General features: G+C 43.2%; 1 protein-coding gene across 1 annotated transcript in view; it reads right to left on the bottom strand.

The window, feature by feature from the left end:
- Positions 1–17,644, bottom strand: part of LOC111144577 (unc-5 netrin receptor D) — a 543,708-nt gene that overhangs the window by 35,549 nt on the left and 490,515 nt on the right. The window contains exons 12-13 of the mRNA XM_022498941.1: positions 8,329–8,497; positions 6,464–6,691 (exon numbers count right to left, since the gene is read on the bottom strand). Coding sequence (XP_022354649.1) covers positions 6,464–6,691; positions 8,329–8,497 — 397 coding nt within the window. The remainder of the gene's footprint in view (positions 1–6,463; positions 6,692–8,328; positions 8,498–17,644) is intronic.

Genomic DNA, 17,644 nt, shown 5'->3' with positions numbered 1-17,644 from the left:
GAGGCTCAGAACAATGGGCTTCTGATGATCATATCTATGTATTACAAATAACGTGTCTACCTAGGAGGTCAATGCAAGACATAGGCTATAGCCTAACCCAGATGGGAGGAGAGGCCAGAAAAAGAAGTGGGAAATCACCAGAAGAGGTGATACTTGAGCTGAACCTTGAAGTAAAGATCGGGGATGGGCACAGGAAAAGGAGGGGGCGTGCACTGGGGACAGTGAGCAGGGTCTGTGCAAAGGTACCAGGCGAGGGAGATCTGGGACAGGGTAGGGTAGAAGGTGAGTGGCTGGAGGTGATGAACATCAAATCATGAATTTTCGCTTCCTGTGCTAAGGACTTTGTATTTAATTTTAGAGCATGGATACTTGGGTTTTAAGGTGTATAAGAATTTCTGGGGGAGTGCATGTGCTCAAAAGAAGAATCTTGTAAACCAAAAATGGAGGCACAGGACACAGTCACATTTCCATGTGGTTTTGGGTGGGGTACTCGTTCTCTTTAGGCCTTTGTTCCTTAGCTGGGCTTATTTCTGGCCAAGCAACACCATCAGCCTGATACTGTTAACCTCTGTGCAATTCTAGTATGAGATTAGAAACAAGGACCAATAAGTAAGGTACTTATTAAAACCACTTGAAAGCTACACAAATAACAACAGTGTGGACCCTTCAAAAGCTACACAATAACAACAGTGTGGACCCTTCCACCTACATTTGACTGGGCTGTTTAAAGCATACCCCCTTTCTTTAAATAATCTAACTTGTCTGAGTGTACGGAGAAGTAAACTGAGGTCAGAAGATGAAGTGTCTTGTGCAAGAAGGCGCATTTCTTAGCGCAGGGCTCGGCTACTTTAATATTTAGAAACGATAGGGAGCACCATCACACTAGAAAGAGAACTGTAGTTTTAAATCACATGTACCTTACTTACAGATGAAAACTGAAGCACACCCCTCCCCCAAAGAAAGGCCGCTTCCTATTTACGGGGTTAGTGACGGAGTGAAGACCAAAACAGGGCAACGTGACTGTGGTCTGGTATTTTTTCTACATTTCGCTGCCTTTTTCTATTCTGTACTTGATTTTTTTTTTTTTTTTTTGAGTTATGTGAAGGTCAGACTGTTATTAACTCTATCCCGTAAATAATTTTTCACTGGTGCGAGATATATATAAAGATGACATAAGTCAGTCTGTATTTGCCCTACGGTTGCCTAAGCAGTCCCTGAAATGCAGCATGGAGAACATTAGAAATTTTTAATAGATGTCCACTTACAATGATCACAGAGGAAAATGGTACCTTTTAGAAATTCCTGCTTTACGGCCCCCAATTTAAATACAACCACGATTTACTTTTGCTTTTTTTTTCCTTAGCTTACTTTCTTCTCCACACATTGGACCCACCATATACAATTAACAGTGTCTCATAATCTTGCACCAAATATTAAGTAATCATAGTTACTCTGTAACCAAACAAGTAATTATTAAAATGAAGAAGTCCAATAAAAAACTAATCATTGTTATTTCTAGATCTGTGAAGGCACAACTGGCTTCAGAGTTAAACTCCTGAGTACAAGCTTTAAAACATTCTCCAAAAATAATAAATTATACTTAGCACAGAATTCCCAGTCACGCCTACAACCTATTGTATTCTTTTCAGGGCTGGGCCTGGACACCTGTATATATATATATTTTTTAAAGATTTATTTATTTATTTATTTGACGGGGCGGGAGGAGAGATCACAAGTAGGCAGAGAGGCAGGCGGAGAGAGAGGGGGATGCAGGCTCCCCGCTGAGCAGAGAGCCCGATATGGGGCTCGATCCCAGGATCCTGAGATCATGACCCGAGCCGAAGGCAGTGGCTTAACCCACTGAGCCACCCAGGTGCCCCTGGACACCTGTATTTTTAAATGCTTTTTAGATGATCCTGATGTCCAGCTGGGTTTGAGAATCAGTGATACAAACAGCTCTGCTGAGCTAGTTCTGAGTCACTCAGTAGATGTATCTGCCCGAGCGTGAGGGCCGGTAGTCACTGCTTTTTCCTATCCGCCTCCTACATGACAAGGACCTTATGTTAGAGCTCCGATTCTATTGTTAAATTGATATCTGCATTAATTAAACTAGGAAATAGGGTCTCTGGCTAGTTTATTTCCTATAAAATGTACCCAAAGGCTATGGTTGGTGGTGGTTCTAGTCCGTCTCCCTTTTCATTTCACCCTGGGGGCTGCTAGCTCTCCAGATCCGGGAGCTGTGGCCAGGAGAAGCCTGGGCTTTGTGCCTCAGTGAGCTCTTTATGTTGATTTAATGAGACAGGCAGCAATATTCAGGTGAGCTTCAGGGATACTAAAACAGGCAGGCTAAATTTACATATTTATGAGACAAAACTATTTGAACTTAAGCACGTGCGTGCACATGCATGCGCGTGCCTCCCCCCCCGCCCCCGCAACACACACAGAAATTATGTCACTGCTGTGTTTTCCTTTAAATGCTTTACATGAACAATATTTCCCAAGGTTGCATTATGGATAAACACAAGAACTACATCTGGAGGAAATCCTTTGAAATTAGATTCTAAATCCACATTAATGCCAAGTAAGTAATGAATACCGAGAGGTCTGAATAGGAGGTCTGGGAGCAATGGAGAAAAAATCTAGTTGTTTTTCCGTCTTTGTTTCTAAGATGGGGCAAGCATTTAATTCCTTGCTTTCCCTGAGTCAAGGTTTGTTTGAGCTGTGTGTGTGTGTGTATGTGCGCGTGCGTTTGTGTGAGACAGACACAAAAAATGAAACATGGACAGTAACAGAATCTAGGTCTTAAGATGTTACCACCATTCCTCAAGCTTTGGTTTGAAGTCACCAAAGGAGATGATGTCAAACACACACACGCAAAATGGCCGCTCTAATTATCGCAGAAACACAGAAACAGGAAGGACAAGAAGTCATGGGTTGTTCTCTTATTCTCCTCTCAGCTTCAGGCAAATTTTTATTAAATACAAACAAATAAGGCACCTGGATGGCTCAGTCAGTTAAGCCATTTGCCATTGGCCCAGGTCCTGGTCCCAGGGTTCTGGTGCTGGGATGGAGCCCTAGGTCCACCTCCTTGCTCAGCAGGTAGCCTGCTTCTCCCACTCCCTCTGCCCCAACCCCTTGCTGGAGCTCTCTCTCTTAAATAAGTAAAATCTTAAAAAAAAAAAAAAAAGAAAAGAAAAGAAAACATATCTGAGTTGATTTAGCTTCCCAGAGATAGTTGTAGATGTATTTATCAGAACAGATCTTCAAATACCTGAAACTAAATTATCTCCTACCAAGGTGTAGGAGGTCTTTTGTTTTTGTCATTGAGAGAAACCGGTACTATTATTCAGTTGAAGTATCCCCAGAACAAAGGGGAAGCCAGCACAGCAGCCCCTGCAGGAGGTAGAGGGGAGGAGGGCAGGCCTTGAAGGAGACAGGTTTTCTGTTCCAGTACTAAAACCCCCAGGACTACAATTTGGTGGGACCATTATGTCACCAGACCCTCACTGGTTCTAAGAGGACAGAAGAATTGGGTCTGGAAGCTGTCCTCCTTCCAAGGTTTCCACTGAGGGGGTAGATTTTAAGTATTCTATTAGATATAACTTCACTGAACTATGAATGAAATGAAAGACCTCACCATGATCTTCAACTAGGCTTCTTCCCCGATTAAGAGGACAATCCTAGCTGGGCACATATGTGTTGCGATTTCTTTGAGACATGAAAGATGCACTATAATAAACCCCGGCAACTACTACAACCAAGACTGTGTCTGTTTCCAAATCCCAACAAACATTTTTAACACTATGATAATGGAGGTGAATTCCAGGATGGGTGATTTCAGCAGAAATGCTTCTTGAAAGATGACCCATTACTCTTGATGAAGAAGTCAGGTTTCCATCCAAGTTCCAGAACATGAGTCATCACTGCATATAATATTTTCAGCTCACACCACACAAGTTGGGGGAGCTCATATTAACGTGTGAAGTCTGCTAGAGGTTCAAAAAGTGAACTGTTGCTAAGGCTTTCTTAAAGTGGAACAGTTTTAATAGGTTAGTAACTATATAATTTTCCCTTCTAATTAAATACCACGTACCAAGCTGTGAAAAATGTGACATGGATGATTTGGGATGTTAAGGTGATTTAAAGCAACCTGGGCAGAAGGCCCGGAACATGTCCACTTATTAGCAGGGTAAAAATCCAGAAAGCCAGATTCTCTCAGAAACAAAACCCAGAGATGAAGACCGCAGACTGCACAGTTGTGTTCCGAAAAGCTACAGGTTATGTTTTAATCTTTCTGTGGGTCAGAAAAGTTATTCGACCAAAGCTGACGGTCTCTCATCAGCCCAGGGGGAAGCATGGCCTTTGCTGCTCACGACAGCTGTCACATACATCCTGTCAATAACAAGTACAACCAAACCCAACTTTAAAATCAGCTTTATTGGACATAATAGGAGAGAGAAAGAATCACTGAGGTAAATAGATTATGACAAATGGGGTTAAGAGTATTTCTACTAGAAAACATTTCTCTAACGCAAAATTATAGGGTTTTAAGAAGTATCTCTAAATGATGAAATAAAGATAATTTGGATTCAATTTAGAGGGAGAATACCATTTTCCCCTAGCACTGACGAAGAAGGGTATATTGCCCACAGGAAAGTAGAGTGGCTTGAAAAGCTGTGTTTAGGGCCTTGTTTTCGTGACTTTCCCTGCAATTCACATTCATCTGTGAACAACTGAGCTGTGGTAGAATCTGACAGCAATCAACAGGAAGGAAAATAGATTATCTGAAAGTCACTTAGTTTTTTCTTTAAGCAAATGTCGAACTCACTAGTATAAAATATACATCAGCATTATTCAAAGTGAGATCAAAATGGCTATGAGGGCTGACTTCCGAGGCACCTGTGCTAAACAGACCCTCACAGGCACACTGGTCAGCAGTGGGTTATACCTGTATGAGCCCAGAGGCTGGAAATCCTCCCCGGGCCCCTGTGTTCACTCCAGTTTACTCAGCCTACAAAATCTGGCCAAGTCACTGAACATCCCACTTGAGTCATGAGGCATTCAGCTATAGTAACGACCTCAATTCATTCTTTATTTTTGGTTGCCGAATGTCTGTTAATGTGTTTTATCTTGGAAAAGACGTTATTAGGGGTGGTGAAAACACATTAAGGTTATCAAATAGTAATCACAGGATGACGTTTAACAACTCACATGGAAGCTCTTTCCTCTCCAAAATGGTGCCCCTCTGCAAAAAGGTCCTTTTATGAGCAGCCGTATATTCAGTGTGCCTTTCAACATGACTGGTGCTACTTAAGAAAGAGGGAACGTTCGAGAACATAGGTTGGCAGTGAGTCACCTTTCCTGGTTTGTGTTAAGGATTCAGGTCACTGTATCTCCTCTATTGGTAAACATGAGTTTTCCAGCTTAGTGTCTTAAAAGCTAGTTACTGAGGAAATGCTCTGCATAATGGACTTAATGATCCAGGATTGGAATAGCAGGGATCTGGGATGAGGTGTGTCAGGAGAGCTAAGCTATTTATATATGGGCAAAGCTTACACAGGTACTTCTGCATTATCTTTGCTGCTATTAATAAACTTGTACTCTTCATGAGTAGCTAATTTAAAATGAGTCTTAACGTGATTAAAATTATCAAAAATGGAAAAGAACCTTGAACTACCTCTGCCCTAGTAGCCCTAATTATTAAGAGACTGTGTATCCAGGATATAATATGACTGCCCGCTGATAGATAGGATTTATAATTGTTGTTCCCTAAGTATAACCTTCAGCTGTTCAAGCAATTTTCTCACTGCCTTCTGCACATCAAATAACGCTTGCTGTTCCTGTGGCTCACGCCGTTCTCCTTTCTTGACATGGCAGCCCTTTCTCTTTTGCCCTAAATGACAGCCATGAAGGTTCACAGAGGGCTCTCAGAGACTGTTCTCCAATCTATTGCAATTGGGTCTCTATTTTCTGAATTCTGACTACACTTCTCAGTCAGTTTATAATTCAGTACACAGTGTTTTCTATATGTATTTATGTAACTCTTCTCTATTTTTTTAAAAGATTTTATTTATTTGAGAGAGAGAGGACACATGCACATGATCAGAGAGAGGGGGCAGAGGGAGAGGGAGAAGCAGACTCCCCGCTGAGCAGGGAGGCCCCCATGTGGGGCTCGATCCCAGGACCCTGAGATCATAACCTGAGCCAAAGGCAGATGCTTAACCAGCTGAGCCACCTAGGCGTCCTGACTCTTCTCTATTCTTGGGTGTCATGTCCTCAGACCTCAGCGCATTGTTGGACATATGGTAACACACCTCTTGCTTCAGGATAGGCATCCCCAGTAAGCCAGTGATGTGGCTCCATGTTGCAGAACCCCAGCAATAGAATTCTCCACTGGTACTGATCTTTAGGAAACCCCACGCTTTCATGACACCAAAAGAAGAATTGTAGAGAAAAGGCTGACCTGAAATGCCCAAGGGGTATTGTCCACACAGTAGACTCTCAAGTTGTAATCCAGAGAGTTACAGGACATGCAGCCAAAAACCGCCACCTTGAGTTGCTTCACGGCACAGTCTGTGATTGGTTCTCCGGTGAGGGCGTACGTCCCGAAGCTGTCGAGCAGCACGTGACATGCAAAGGGGTCCAGAAGGCAGTAGCAGGATGTGGATTCATCCTCCACTGACATCACTTCCTGTGGGGAAAAGGTGTAGGAAATTCTCTCAGCTTCAAAATAAGATGCGATTTAATAATGATGTTGCATGGACAGACACGATTTTTTCAGGATATTTTTATTGTCCTCATTTCCTTGATGTTAAATACTCTTTTTCTAGCAAAATAACTGCTTATATCAGGGACTCAAGAAATAGTTATATTCAGTGTGTTGGAATTTTATAGTTTACAACAAACCTCATTTCCAAAGTTCTCCTTTTTTTCCGTTAATTTGTGCAGCAATGGATTTAAGAAAACTCTTAAATATTAACACCAGACAAGCAAACTCTGTCTTGAGAAAGTTCTATTTCTGAAAATCTTCTTTCAATATCCTTAAGGTAATATTTATTTTCCTTCAAATATTTTATCCTCTTCTCAACAAATTCATTCACAAGGGACCATTAAATAAATGGTTTTGATAAGATGTTCAAGAATATTTCACCTTCCCTGATAAGAACTTTGGTTTGTGTGACTGGTTGGGTAGAGCATAAATATAACACCATCTGGATGAAAAGCTTGTGAGGACTTGCTCCACGGAAAAACTCAAGTGGTAAAAATCAAGGCAAAGAAACTATAATGGAAAAGAGAGCCAAATCCGGCCCCTTTATGAACCCCATGGAACTTTGTGCCCGGGAAATGTGCCCCTGGCTGGACTAGACTGAATACACAGCAGAATGCATTTTCAACAAAAAGTACAGGCTAGTTGCAGAGATAGCTGGTCAGGGTAAATGTAATCCATTGTCGCAACTGGGAATTTTCTTCTCCTAAAGAAACAAGATTTTCCTTTTTACTTCTTTTGCTTGCCTGAAGCACCTCCTGGGAGGGACGATCCCAGGGCTGGCTGGAATAGGTCATTGTGTTCCAGCAAGATAATTCACCGGCTTTCATGCAAACTGACTTCAGGCAGACATAAAAGGAATCCCTATCAGACAGATAAATCAGAGGTTTCACTTAAAATAGTAATAATAGTGCAATAGTTGCTGTGTCTGTTTCTCTTGTTGTTTCCCTCCTCATAAGCTGCCTCCTTGTCTTGTCTCTCTTTGGCTCTCCCCTTAGGCTGTATCGCTTTCATACACTCCTATACACACGCAACGGACGCTCAATAATTCTCAATGCATTCATTAATTCACCAAAATATATTTAGCATACATTTAGCAACTGCTGTGTTGCTGAACATTTCAACCTGTTCTCATCCCTGTGATGGCAGAATCAGAGAAATTTCTTTTATGAACACACCCTGGGTGCCCTGAGCCGCCTCCCGATCTCCACAGCAGCCACAGGGAAAGTCAATTCAGATGCGGACATGGTCTGGGAGGAAGGATGGAAGTATAGGTTTTATGTACCAGGAATGGGCACATAAGGGGATAAGTCTCTGCGGAGAATTACAACTGTATTCTTAACTTTTCTCTGGATCTCCTCCTGCTTCTCTTTTCCATTATCATGGGAAAACGCCAGCCAGAACCCTGAGGATACTGTAACGCCCATGCCGCCAGTCCTCTCAAAAAATAAGAACATACTTACAGGTTTCACAGCAGACTTGTGTTAAAAGAGGTAAGCTTAAATCTATCCCATAGGTGGAAGCTAAACCCTATTTTTTAAAAAGGAAGACTAGGGTCTCACCTCCCATTTGCCCTGCTGCGTCCTCTTCTTTAAATGGATGTTCCAGTGCTCAGAACTGACGTCCGCACAGTGTGGTATGGTCAGTGCAAAGGGAGTGGTGACGATCATGTCTGGGGGGCCACAGGTGACTTCAGGACTCAGGAGCACCTCGGATCCATCGGACTGGAGGCTTTATGGTTGGAAGAGGATACAAGAAGTGTGTAAAGAAGGGGGCACATTTGAATGAGAATTTAGTTATATAGACTGGGGCTTTCTTGAGGCTTCCTGGCACTACAAGCGCCCAGAGCTGGTCTGGGCAATAGCCATTTATCCTGAACGGCTCAAGCACGAGGACTGAGTTTAGCTTAGATTTCAAAGTTAAGTTTTGACACACAAAATAACAGGTGCTTCTTCAGAAATACAGGGCGGAACAGAAGACAGCAAAGACCTGGCTGGTGTGTTATTCTCCTTGATAACATTATTTATGACCAAAGCCGAGAGCTCTGTAGGAAGGACTGCTCTGGTTATCTTCCCATCAGATTCCTTCCTCCCAACAACCCATTATACAAATATTTTTAATGCTAGTAAGTGGTAAAACAAATTATTACAGAACAAAGCAACCCTTCAGACATACCCAGATTGAGTATGTCACTTCTGGTTTTGAAAACATTTGTTTTCTGCCAATGCACAAATACATAGGTTACATAGTGATAGCGGAAAAGACGGTTATAATGTGCATAATAAAATACATAGGTACATAGCTTTCAACTCTTCACTATTTTAGTTCTAAATCTAAAGTCATTCCACCCCAACCTAGTGTGGAGAATTTTCTGTATTGTGAATTATTCATAATGGGAATGCAGAGTCATGAAATGATAAAAGGAGGTGAAATTTAACTAAAGGGAAATGATATCATTGCATGATATCTTTCAATTTCTTGTCTTTTGGTTTTAATCTCTGTCCCCGAAAGTAAGGTGGGCTGGTTTATAGGCCAGCAGTCAGTGAGAAGAACCCACAAGTCTGCTCATTCTTCCCCAACTGCTTCTGTGTTTTCGAACAAGGTATCTGATTTTTGGGGGGGGGGTGTATTTTCACTTGTAAGAAATACAGTGACCCAGAATATAGTCCATAAAGCCATTTAGGACTCTCAGATGAGCAATGCTATATGAGCACTGCAATTGGTATTAAGACAGAAATTTGCTCTTACACGACCTAGGAAGGGTATGTAGATATGTCATCCCTCATCAACAAAGCCACCCCTTGAGCAAGATAAAGATGAAATTTAGCACCAAGAGATGCCACCTATCCCATGGTCTTGTATAAACAGAACAGTTTCCTATGAGGGCATCTAACATGTTACTAGTTTCCGAGTTGCTTTTGTGGACTTTGCGCGTTAGGCATGGTCCTACTCCAGCTCATTATCTGTAATTTACTGCTGCTTTAAAGTCCAGACACAGAAGTGGGCAGAAACATCTTCTCTCCACTGTATCTAAAACAGACCTGAACGTGACTGCAGTGTCCTCCCCACTTCAGGAAGCCCTGAAGCCACAGTTACAAAATCCGACCATCCACCTAGGCAACCGTAGTCCAAAGTCGACGATTCTTCCCATACAACCAGGGCGCAGGGGGACCTGAAAATAGTCTGCATCTGCCTTTAAGCAGAGCAGGCGAGCGAGGCGGGCAGGGTCGGTAAGTAGTGTATCAGCAAGTAACAAACGTGCGCTGAACAGTCTGGATACAATATACTTGAGGTTTGGGGGCGAGCGGAGAAAACGAAGGTAAGATTCCAGGGTGAGCTCTAAGCAGCACGGGGTGGGGCAGCCTGTCCGTGGAAGCCTGCAAGCAGCCATTAGAGAAGGTTAAGCGCTTTCCTTGTCATTGATGCTTGCGTTTGTCACAGACAGGAATAGCAGGGATGCTTGGGAGTGACCGATGACAAGCTCTCCTAAAAGAACTACTTAATTGCTTTCAGAGACTCATCCCCCTTGTTGAACATATTGTTCCAACATATGGGAATTTGGGGAATTATTTAATGCCAAATGAACTGAAATCAGCTAATTAGATGAACTCTCACACTCGTGAATAGCGAGGCTCCTTTCCGTGATAACTTCAACAGCATTAGGCAACAGAGGCAGAGCACGGCGTGGCAGGCAGAGCAGGGAACGGGAGTTTTGCATTAAGCAGGCCCTGGGTATTTCCACCAGGCAAAGGAAGCAAATCAGGATTGACAGCTAAGCCTCCTACTGTGAAAACAGGGTCTGTGGGTGTAGGTCTCTGATGAAGGAACTAAACTTATATCTCTCCATTTCTTTTCCCCCCACGATTAATAATAATTTGTCCTTCTCTGCCATCTTCTCTATGTGGCAATCAGGGAGATTTACAAATATTAATTAAAGCTCTTCACACACCTGTGGAGGCAGGTGTTACCAGCATAAGGTCACAGAGCAGTTCGCCAAAGCGATGAGCTACAAAATGCCCCCTAAATTTCTGACTCGTATGCAGGCTCCTGCTCTCTGTGACCGGATGGACTTTCCTCCTCTGTAACCACTAACAGATTTTCTGGGCACACTGCTGGCTCTCGTGATGTCCCAAGTAAAGATGGCGGAAGCAGGGCATATAGTCCAAGTGTTGTCATGGATGCAGACTTAGGACATTTGAGGAAGGAGGTCTGGGGAGAGAAGACTTTAATTGGGCCTGAGCAAAACTGAAGATTCCCAAGGACAGTATGGATGGCATTTCAATTTTCCCAGAGCACATCTGACAAGGAAGTATTCACGCTCCTGCTAGGAAAAAAAATATATATATATATATTTTTTTCTCAAATTGCTGTGAGCTACAAACAGCAGCAACTCCAAGGGCTATCCTAGAACCACCTCCAGGCATCACACGCTCGAGTGTAGATGGAAAAGTCTGGGTGTGTTCGACTTTTGCTACTTGTCTTTTTCCTTGTGTTTGATCTGTCTGTCCATCCATCCATCCATCTATCCAAACACTGTACATATTTATGAACACTTAAGGATATAAAAATATCAATAAATTAAGAGCCAGGTAGCTTGTGGGGCAACTGTAAAGTAACCAGGTTATGAATGCCAATTTCTGCTTCCACAGTGCAGCTGAGGTTTTCTAGGGAAATCTGCCAGCTTTGCAGAGAACCACAATATCCATGTGGGAGCGGGTGCTCATAGCAGCCATAAGAGCATTTGACCTAATAATCTGGTAAGACAGGAAGACTCGTGTTGCTACTTTGTTTAGAACCAGAAAGGGAAAACGTGGAAGAGTAGTTGCAGAGAACACAAGAAGTGGGTAAAAGAACATCCCGATATGCCACTTGTGTCCTCGCTACTCCTCACAGCTTTGCCCTGATACCACATCCCTCGTCTGACCTTTTCTGTCATGAAAACCACAGTGTGGCAGAAGGGAAAGCCCGGGCCTTTCTGAGCCTCACTTTCCTTACATGCAAAATAATGCCTCCTCCAAGACTGCTCTGAGAATTAAAGAACAACCACAGCACAAAAAACACCTACTATGTCCTCAGTGGGTTGAGGTTCTGCTTCTCCCAATCTCAAATGCCCATCTTTCCTGCCTTTTGAGGATCCTTATTTTCATGGGAACTGTGCTTTCTGAAATTGCTAATTGATTCAATAAATTGTCATTCTAGCAAGATATGCTTTAACAGACATTTCACAGCCTTAGAGATGTGCACTATTTAAGGGAATTTAAGGCACCTTGGCAATGCTTCCATCCTTACCTCCCACAGTCTGTCCTCAACTTGGCAACCAGAGGAATCCCACTGGAAATGCCAACATGTTCCCACCTCCAGGAATCCCGGCTGTTCTGCTGCTCTAGAGCACTCCGGGCTGCCTGGAATTTTTCGTTCGGGCAGCCCCGTGACAGGCTCCCTCGTGCCCTTCAGGTCTATGCCCCAAAGACATCTACTAGTGAGGCATTCCCTGACCATTCCCATCACCGAAGCTGATCTTTGCTTTTCTTTTTCTCCACTACACTTAACTGCCCTCTAATACACTATACCGTTTACATAATTATTTACTTTTGTCTCTCACAAATGAGAATAGAAGCTCTATGAGGCCAGGGAATTTATTTTCTTTTCCCATTTGTCATTGTATCTACAATGTCTACTAGATGCCAGTTGTAAGCACTCAGAAATAGATGTTGAGAAGGACAGAGAAGTCCACTTGAAGTAGTTCCTACTGGCCAAAAACTGGAACATTTTGAGTATCAAAGGAAATAATGGTAGTATAGGATTATAACCCATTGAATAACATAACTCATGAGATACATGGATATATACATGAATGAATAATGAGAAGGGGAAACTCCTATGCAGCAGAAGCCAAGTAATAAATGCAGAATCATTTGGCAACCAACCATATTGAAACTTGATTCAGTCAAGAATTATTAGTGGGGGGGGGGGGCGCCTGAGTGGCTCAGTTGGTTAAGCGGCTGCCTTCGGCTCAGGTCGCAATTCTAGAGTCCTGGGATTGAGCCCTGCATCAGGCTCCCTGCTCAGCAGAGAGCCTGCTTCTCCCTCTCCTTCTGCCTTCCTCTCTGCTTACTTGTGCTTTCTCTCTCTGTCAAATAAGTAAATAGAATCTTTAAAAAAAAAAAAAAAAAGAATTATGAATAGATGCTCATCTACTTGGTAGAAGTTTAGAAAATAAAAAGGAACTGTTTATAGGGTTTGAAAGTATCTCCACTGCCCCCCTCCCCCCGCAAGAGACTTACTAATTACAAGGATAAAAGACTACTTTACAGTGGAGAACCTTGGCAGACACCACCTAACCAAGTTATCAAAGTTAACACTGGCAGTAACGGGATGGATGGACCGGACACGCCTCCCGATAGGACGCAGTGAGAAGAACTTCACATTTGTCTGTAGCATTCCTGCCAATAATATACAACCTGAATCTACCACAGGAAACTATCAGACAAGCCCAAATTGAGGGACACGGTGCAAAAGAACTGATCCACACTCTTATAAAGGGTCCAGGTCATAAAATAGAGACAGACGTAGGAACTGCTCCAGATTACAGGAGACTAAAGACACATGGCAATAGAATGTAATGAACGGACTTGGATTTTCATTTGCCACAAAGGACATTATTCAGATAACAGGAGGAATATGAATAAAGTTTGTGGTGCAGATAATAGAAGTGTATCAATGTTAACTTCCTGATTTTGAGAATTGTGCTGCGGTTATATGAGAGAATTCCTTTTTAGGATATACACACCGAAGTATCTAGGGTCAAAGGTATATCTTGTTCACAATGGTTATGGAAATATATATGTATATGTGTGTGTATGTACATCTGTATTTTATGTGTATATGCACACATATACACACATATGGAGAGAGAAGAGAGCAGAATATGGCAAATCAGTAAAATGTTAACAGAGGTGAATATAACTGTGGGATGGCTGGAAATTATATTCTTGCAACTTTCCCTTAAGTTATTTTTTATTTTAGATTTTATTTTATGAGAGAGAGCGAGAGCACATGCACACATGTGTGGGGAGTTGTGGAGGGAAAGGGAGAGAACCTCAAGCAGAATCTGTGCTGAGTGCAGAGCCCAAGGTGGGGCTCGATCTCATGGCCTGAGCTGAAGAGTTGGACACTTAACCGACTGAGCCACCGAGGTGCCCCATCCTTAAGTTTGAAGTTGTGTCAAAAATAATTTTTTTGAACGAATGAATGAATGAATGGAGACAGAAGCCCAGGGAAAAATTTCCAGACTTATAATGAAATCAGCAGGGTCACTGACTACTGCATAAAATGTGTGCTGGAGGGTGACAGGTGCTCTAGCTGGTTGTCCAAGCTTGGCCACACTAGCCACCTGGTAACGGCCATTCTGCAGCACACATGTGCACACCAATGGCAACAGAAGGTTACGCCGAACATGACCCTGTGCAGCTGGGAACCACTGTGGATCTGGAGGTGGATCCGTGCACATTCGGCTTTTGCTCTCAGTATTTCCTCACCTTATTTTGGACTGGCCATGTGTCACCCTCTTCAAGCAAAACAACCAGCTCCGTATTTCGAGATGAGATTTTCATTGTTGTTGTTGTCTGCCATGCTGGGCTTGGTAATTACTGCTCCCGCCTTTCCTCCTCATGGTCTATATTATAGATTAATGTAGGTTTGATCACCTTTACCCAGAGTATCACTCAGGAAGGCAGGCAGGAGAGTAATGATAGTTTTACTATGCCAGACCCTGGGTCGATACATAATTAAATCATATTTTAATGGAATGGACATAAAAGGTAGAGAGATGGAAGCTATACTTAGTCTTAAGATTGGAGCTCAGAAAACAAGGTAGCGCCAGCCTCCTACAGTTTCCTGCCCAAGAAGATACATAGTTTTAACTATTATTATAATACCTTTTCTCTTTTCATTAAAAACCTCCTCTATTGACCTGAATGTGAACCTTGCTATGGATGAAAAATCGAGGTTTGGGGGTTATTCTTCCTTTTATCTTATTGGAGTCAGATACCTGTCTCATTCTCTAGCTCTGACCAGATCATTCAGCCAGGCCCCAGGAAAATGACATCGAGAACCCGCTGCAGAGAGGAGTCCGGGAAAGCCAGCTGGCTCATCAGTCAACCCCAACACCATTAGCAGGTTTCCTGAGGACTTTTCATTCCGTAACTGCCACGTGTGCGTTAAGAAAAGACTTTTGCAAAGGGAGATTAGGGGGGGTGAGGAGAAGCAGAACAGAGGACAAAGACAGAAGTTAAGCAAAATCTTCTCTTTATCACTGTGGATTCCTCCTTCAAGGTTTAAGTGGTCTTCAAAGTATTGAGTGGTTCAGAATTCTTCGGGCAGCTTATTGAAAATGATACTTGTAGACACTGTTAGTTAAAATTTTGATTCTGGTAATGGCTAGGTGGCTCAGTCAGTTAAGCGTCTGCCTTCAGCTCAGGTCACGATCCCCAGGTGCTGGGATGGAGCCCCACATTGTGCTCCCTGCTCAGCAGGGAGCCTGGTTCTCCCTCTCCTTCTGCCTGCAGCTCTCACTGCTTGTGTGCTCTTTCTCTCTCTCTGACAAATAAATAAAATCTTAAAAAAAAAAAAAGATTTTGATTCTATATTTCTGGGGCAGGGCCCAGGAGCCTATGGTTTTGTTTTGTTTTTTTTTTTTTTTTACCTGTGTTCCTTACATACAAGGTAGCCCTGCTGCTAATATTTGAGAAAAACTGTGTAGTTCTTGAGAAAACAGGGACTTGGTGGTCTGTCCAATGTAGAGAAGGTAGGCTTCCGAATGGAAGTTGGAGGCTGGTCAAGGTTAAACGCTCAGTCTTAAGGCCTCAGATGATGCTACTGTGGTGGAAAATAGAACCACATAGCGATTGTCCTACATCCCCTTTCTCTGAGTAGCATGTGGTTAATAAGCAACGATTTCAGGTTGGGGGCGGGGTGATTAGCAGTAACTGGAAATAACGCTATAGCTCATCAAGCCATTATATTCCATTAGCTGGGGTGGGGAACAGAGCAGTTAGCGCAGTGGATTGCAACAAGGAACAAGCACAATTCACTGAGGATAGAAGCATATGGCTCTACGACAAAAGGGTTTAAAGATCTGGGTCACCCACCCGGTATTGTCTGAAATAGGATCACAGGAGGAGAGATGGCACGAGGGGGGCTGGGAGGAGGGGAATTATATTCAGACTGGAGTGTGTATCTGAGTTTGCTGAAATGGAGCGATACCACACTGAGAGATTAGACTGTTTGCATACGTTAAATGGCTTTAGTTTACACACACATGCATAGGTGTTTACCAATTAATATACTGAAGGAATCACAAATCATGTGTAAGCCACCAGTTCTTAGACACAATTTAAGCCTCATCTTTCATGCAGTGCTGGGCTTGTGTTCAGCTTGTTTATCAGGAGTGGCAGAACAATGGCTCATTGAGATGCTTTACGGTGGACGATGGGACGGGTGTGTGTGGGTCTATGTGGCACGTGGCTATGACAGTCTTTACACCTACCAAGTTGTCAATGCATTTCCCTCTCGAATGGGAAAAACAGACTCTTCTGGGGCAAACCTGAGTCCTATTTCTAGGATCATTTTCTTTTAGGCTGGGAAAGGACTCAGGAGCTATCAGTCCCCATACCATCTTTGTTCAGATGACGAAACACAGGGCAGAGGGTGGGGTTGAGCGACAAGCCAAAGGTGGACCTCGCTCGTGACAGAGGGGGGACTAGTCTCTTCTGCTAGTGGTGGTGGTTGAGGGATATGTGTGGGGGCAGGCAGGGGAAGGAACCGATGTTCTCTGGGACACATTCCCTAAACCTGGCATTTCTAAGGTCAAACGCTGGCATGAGAGTTATAAGGGTGTATTCATAGGGACTGCATCTTAGGAAGATGGTGGGCACTGAGGTACAGTGATTGCAACAGAAGCTTGTGGTATTTTCCTATTATCCCTGAGCCACAGACTTAGTGGCTTAAGACAACCTAAACTTACTATCTCACAGTTTTGTAGGTCTCACTGAGCTAAAATGTCAGAGGGGCTTCATTCCTTCTTGAGGTGCTAGAGAAGAATCCATTTCCTTGCCTCTTCCAGCTTCTGGCGGTCCCTCTTCCATCTGCCACTAGCACAGCATCCTTACAGCTCTGTATCAGACTCTGATACTCTGCCTTCCTCTTACAAGGACTTTTCCACGAACCCCCCTGCATAACCCAGGGTAATTTCTCCCTCTCAAGGTCCTTAATCTTAATCACACCTGTGAAGTCCCCTTTGCCATGCAGCATAACATCCACAGGCTCTACGGATTAGTGTGGACATTTTGGGGAGGGGGTGCATTCTTCTGTCTGCTACCTGTTTTTTCATGGCATGTTCACTTTAAAGTTAGAACCTAGAGATCCCCCTGCTTCTGTCTCCTGATCCCCTCTTGTCTCCAAGATGCCACACAACTGGACCGAGGTGTTGTTTGACCTTTGGGCATGTCCATCCTCGTTTCCAGAGTGAAGCTCCCTATCTGCATACAACTTTATGGGGTCCTGGGAAGTTCCCATTCCTTTGTCTTAAAGATGATAACCAAAGGAGTTAGGAGGTTGGTCACCTAGGTTTTTTTCAAGGGCTGTGTGGATTGTCTTAGAAAGCATGGAGGTCAGCCTCAGTGTGGGCTGGTGTGTTCTGGCATTTTTATGAGGCTATAACTAAGTGAAGTGGAAAGGATGATATATATTAAATATCTTAATAGGACAGGTTATTTCTACTTCCAGCGTGGGCAATAAAAGAGATGGCATATACAAATAAAAATAATTACAGTATGTGGTGTTCCTTTACAATGCGCAATCAAACTCATGAACCGATGA

Source organism: Enhydra lutris, unplaced genomic scaffold (assembly GCF_002288905.1).
Source record: "Enhydra lutris kenyoni isolate GAN:26980312 unplaced genomic scaffold, ASM228890v2 scaffoldscaffold11, whole genome shotgun sequence".
Taxonomy (NCBI): Eukaryota; Metazoa; Chordata; class Mammalia; order Carnivora; family Mustelidae; genus Enhydra; species Enhydra lutris.
The sequence above is the reverse complement of the archived record's forward strand: the minus strand, read 5'-3'. Positions and strand labels throughout refer to the sequence as shown.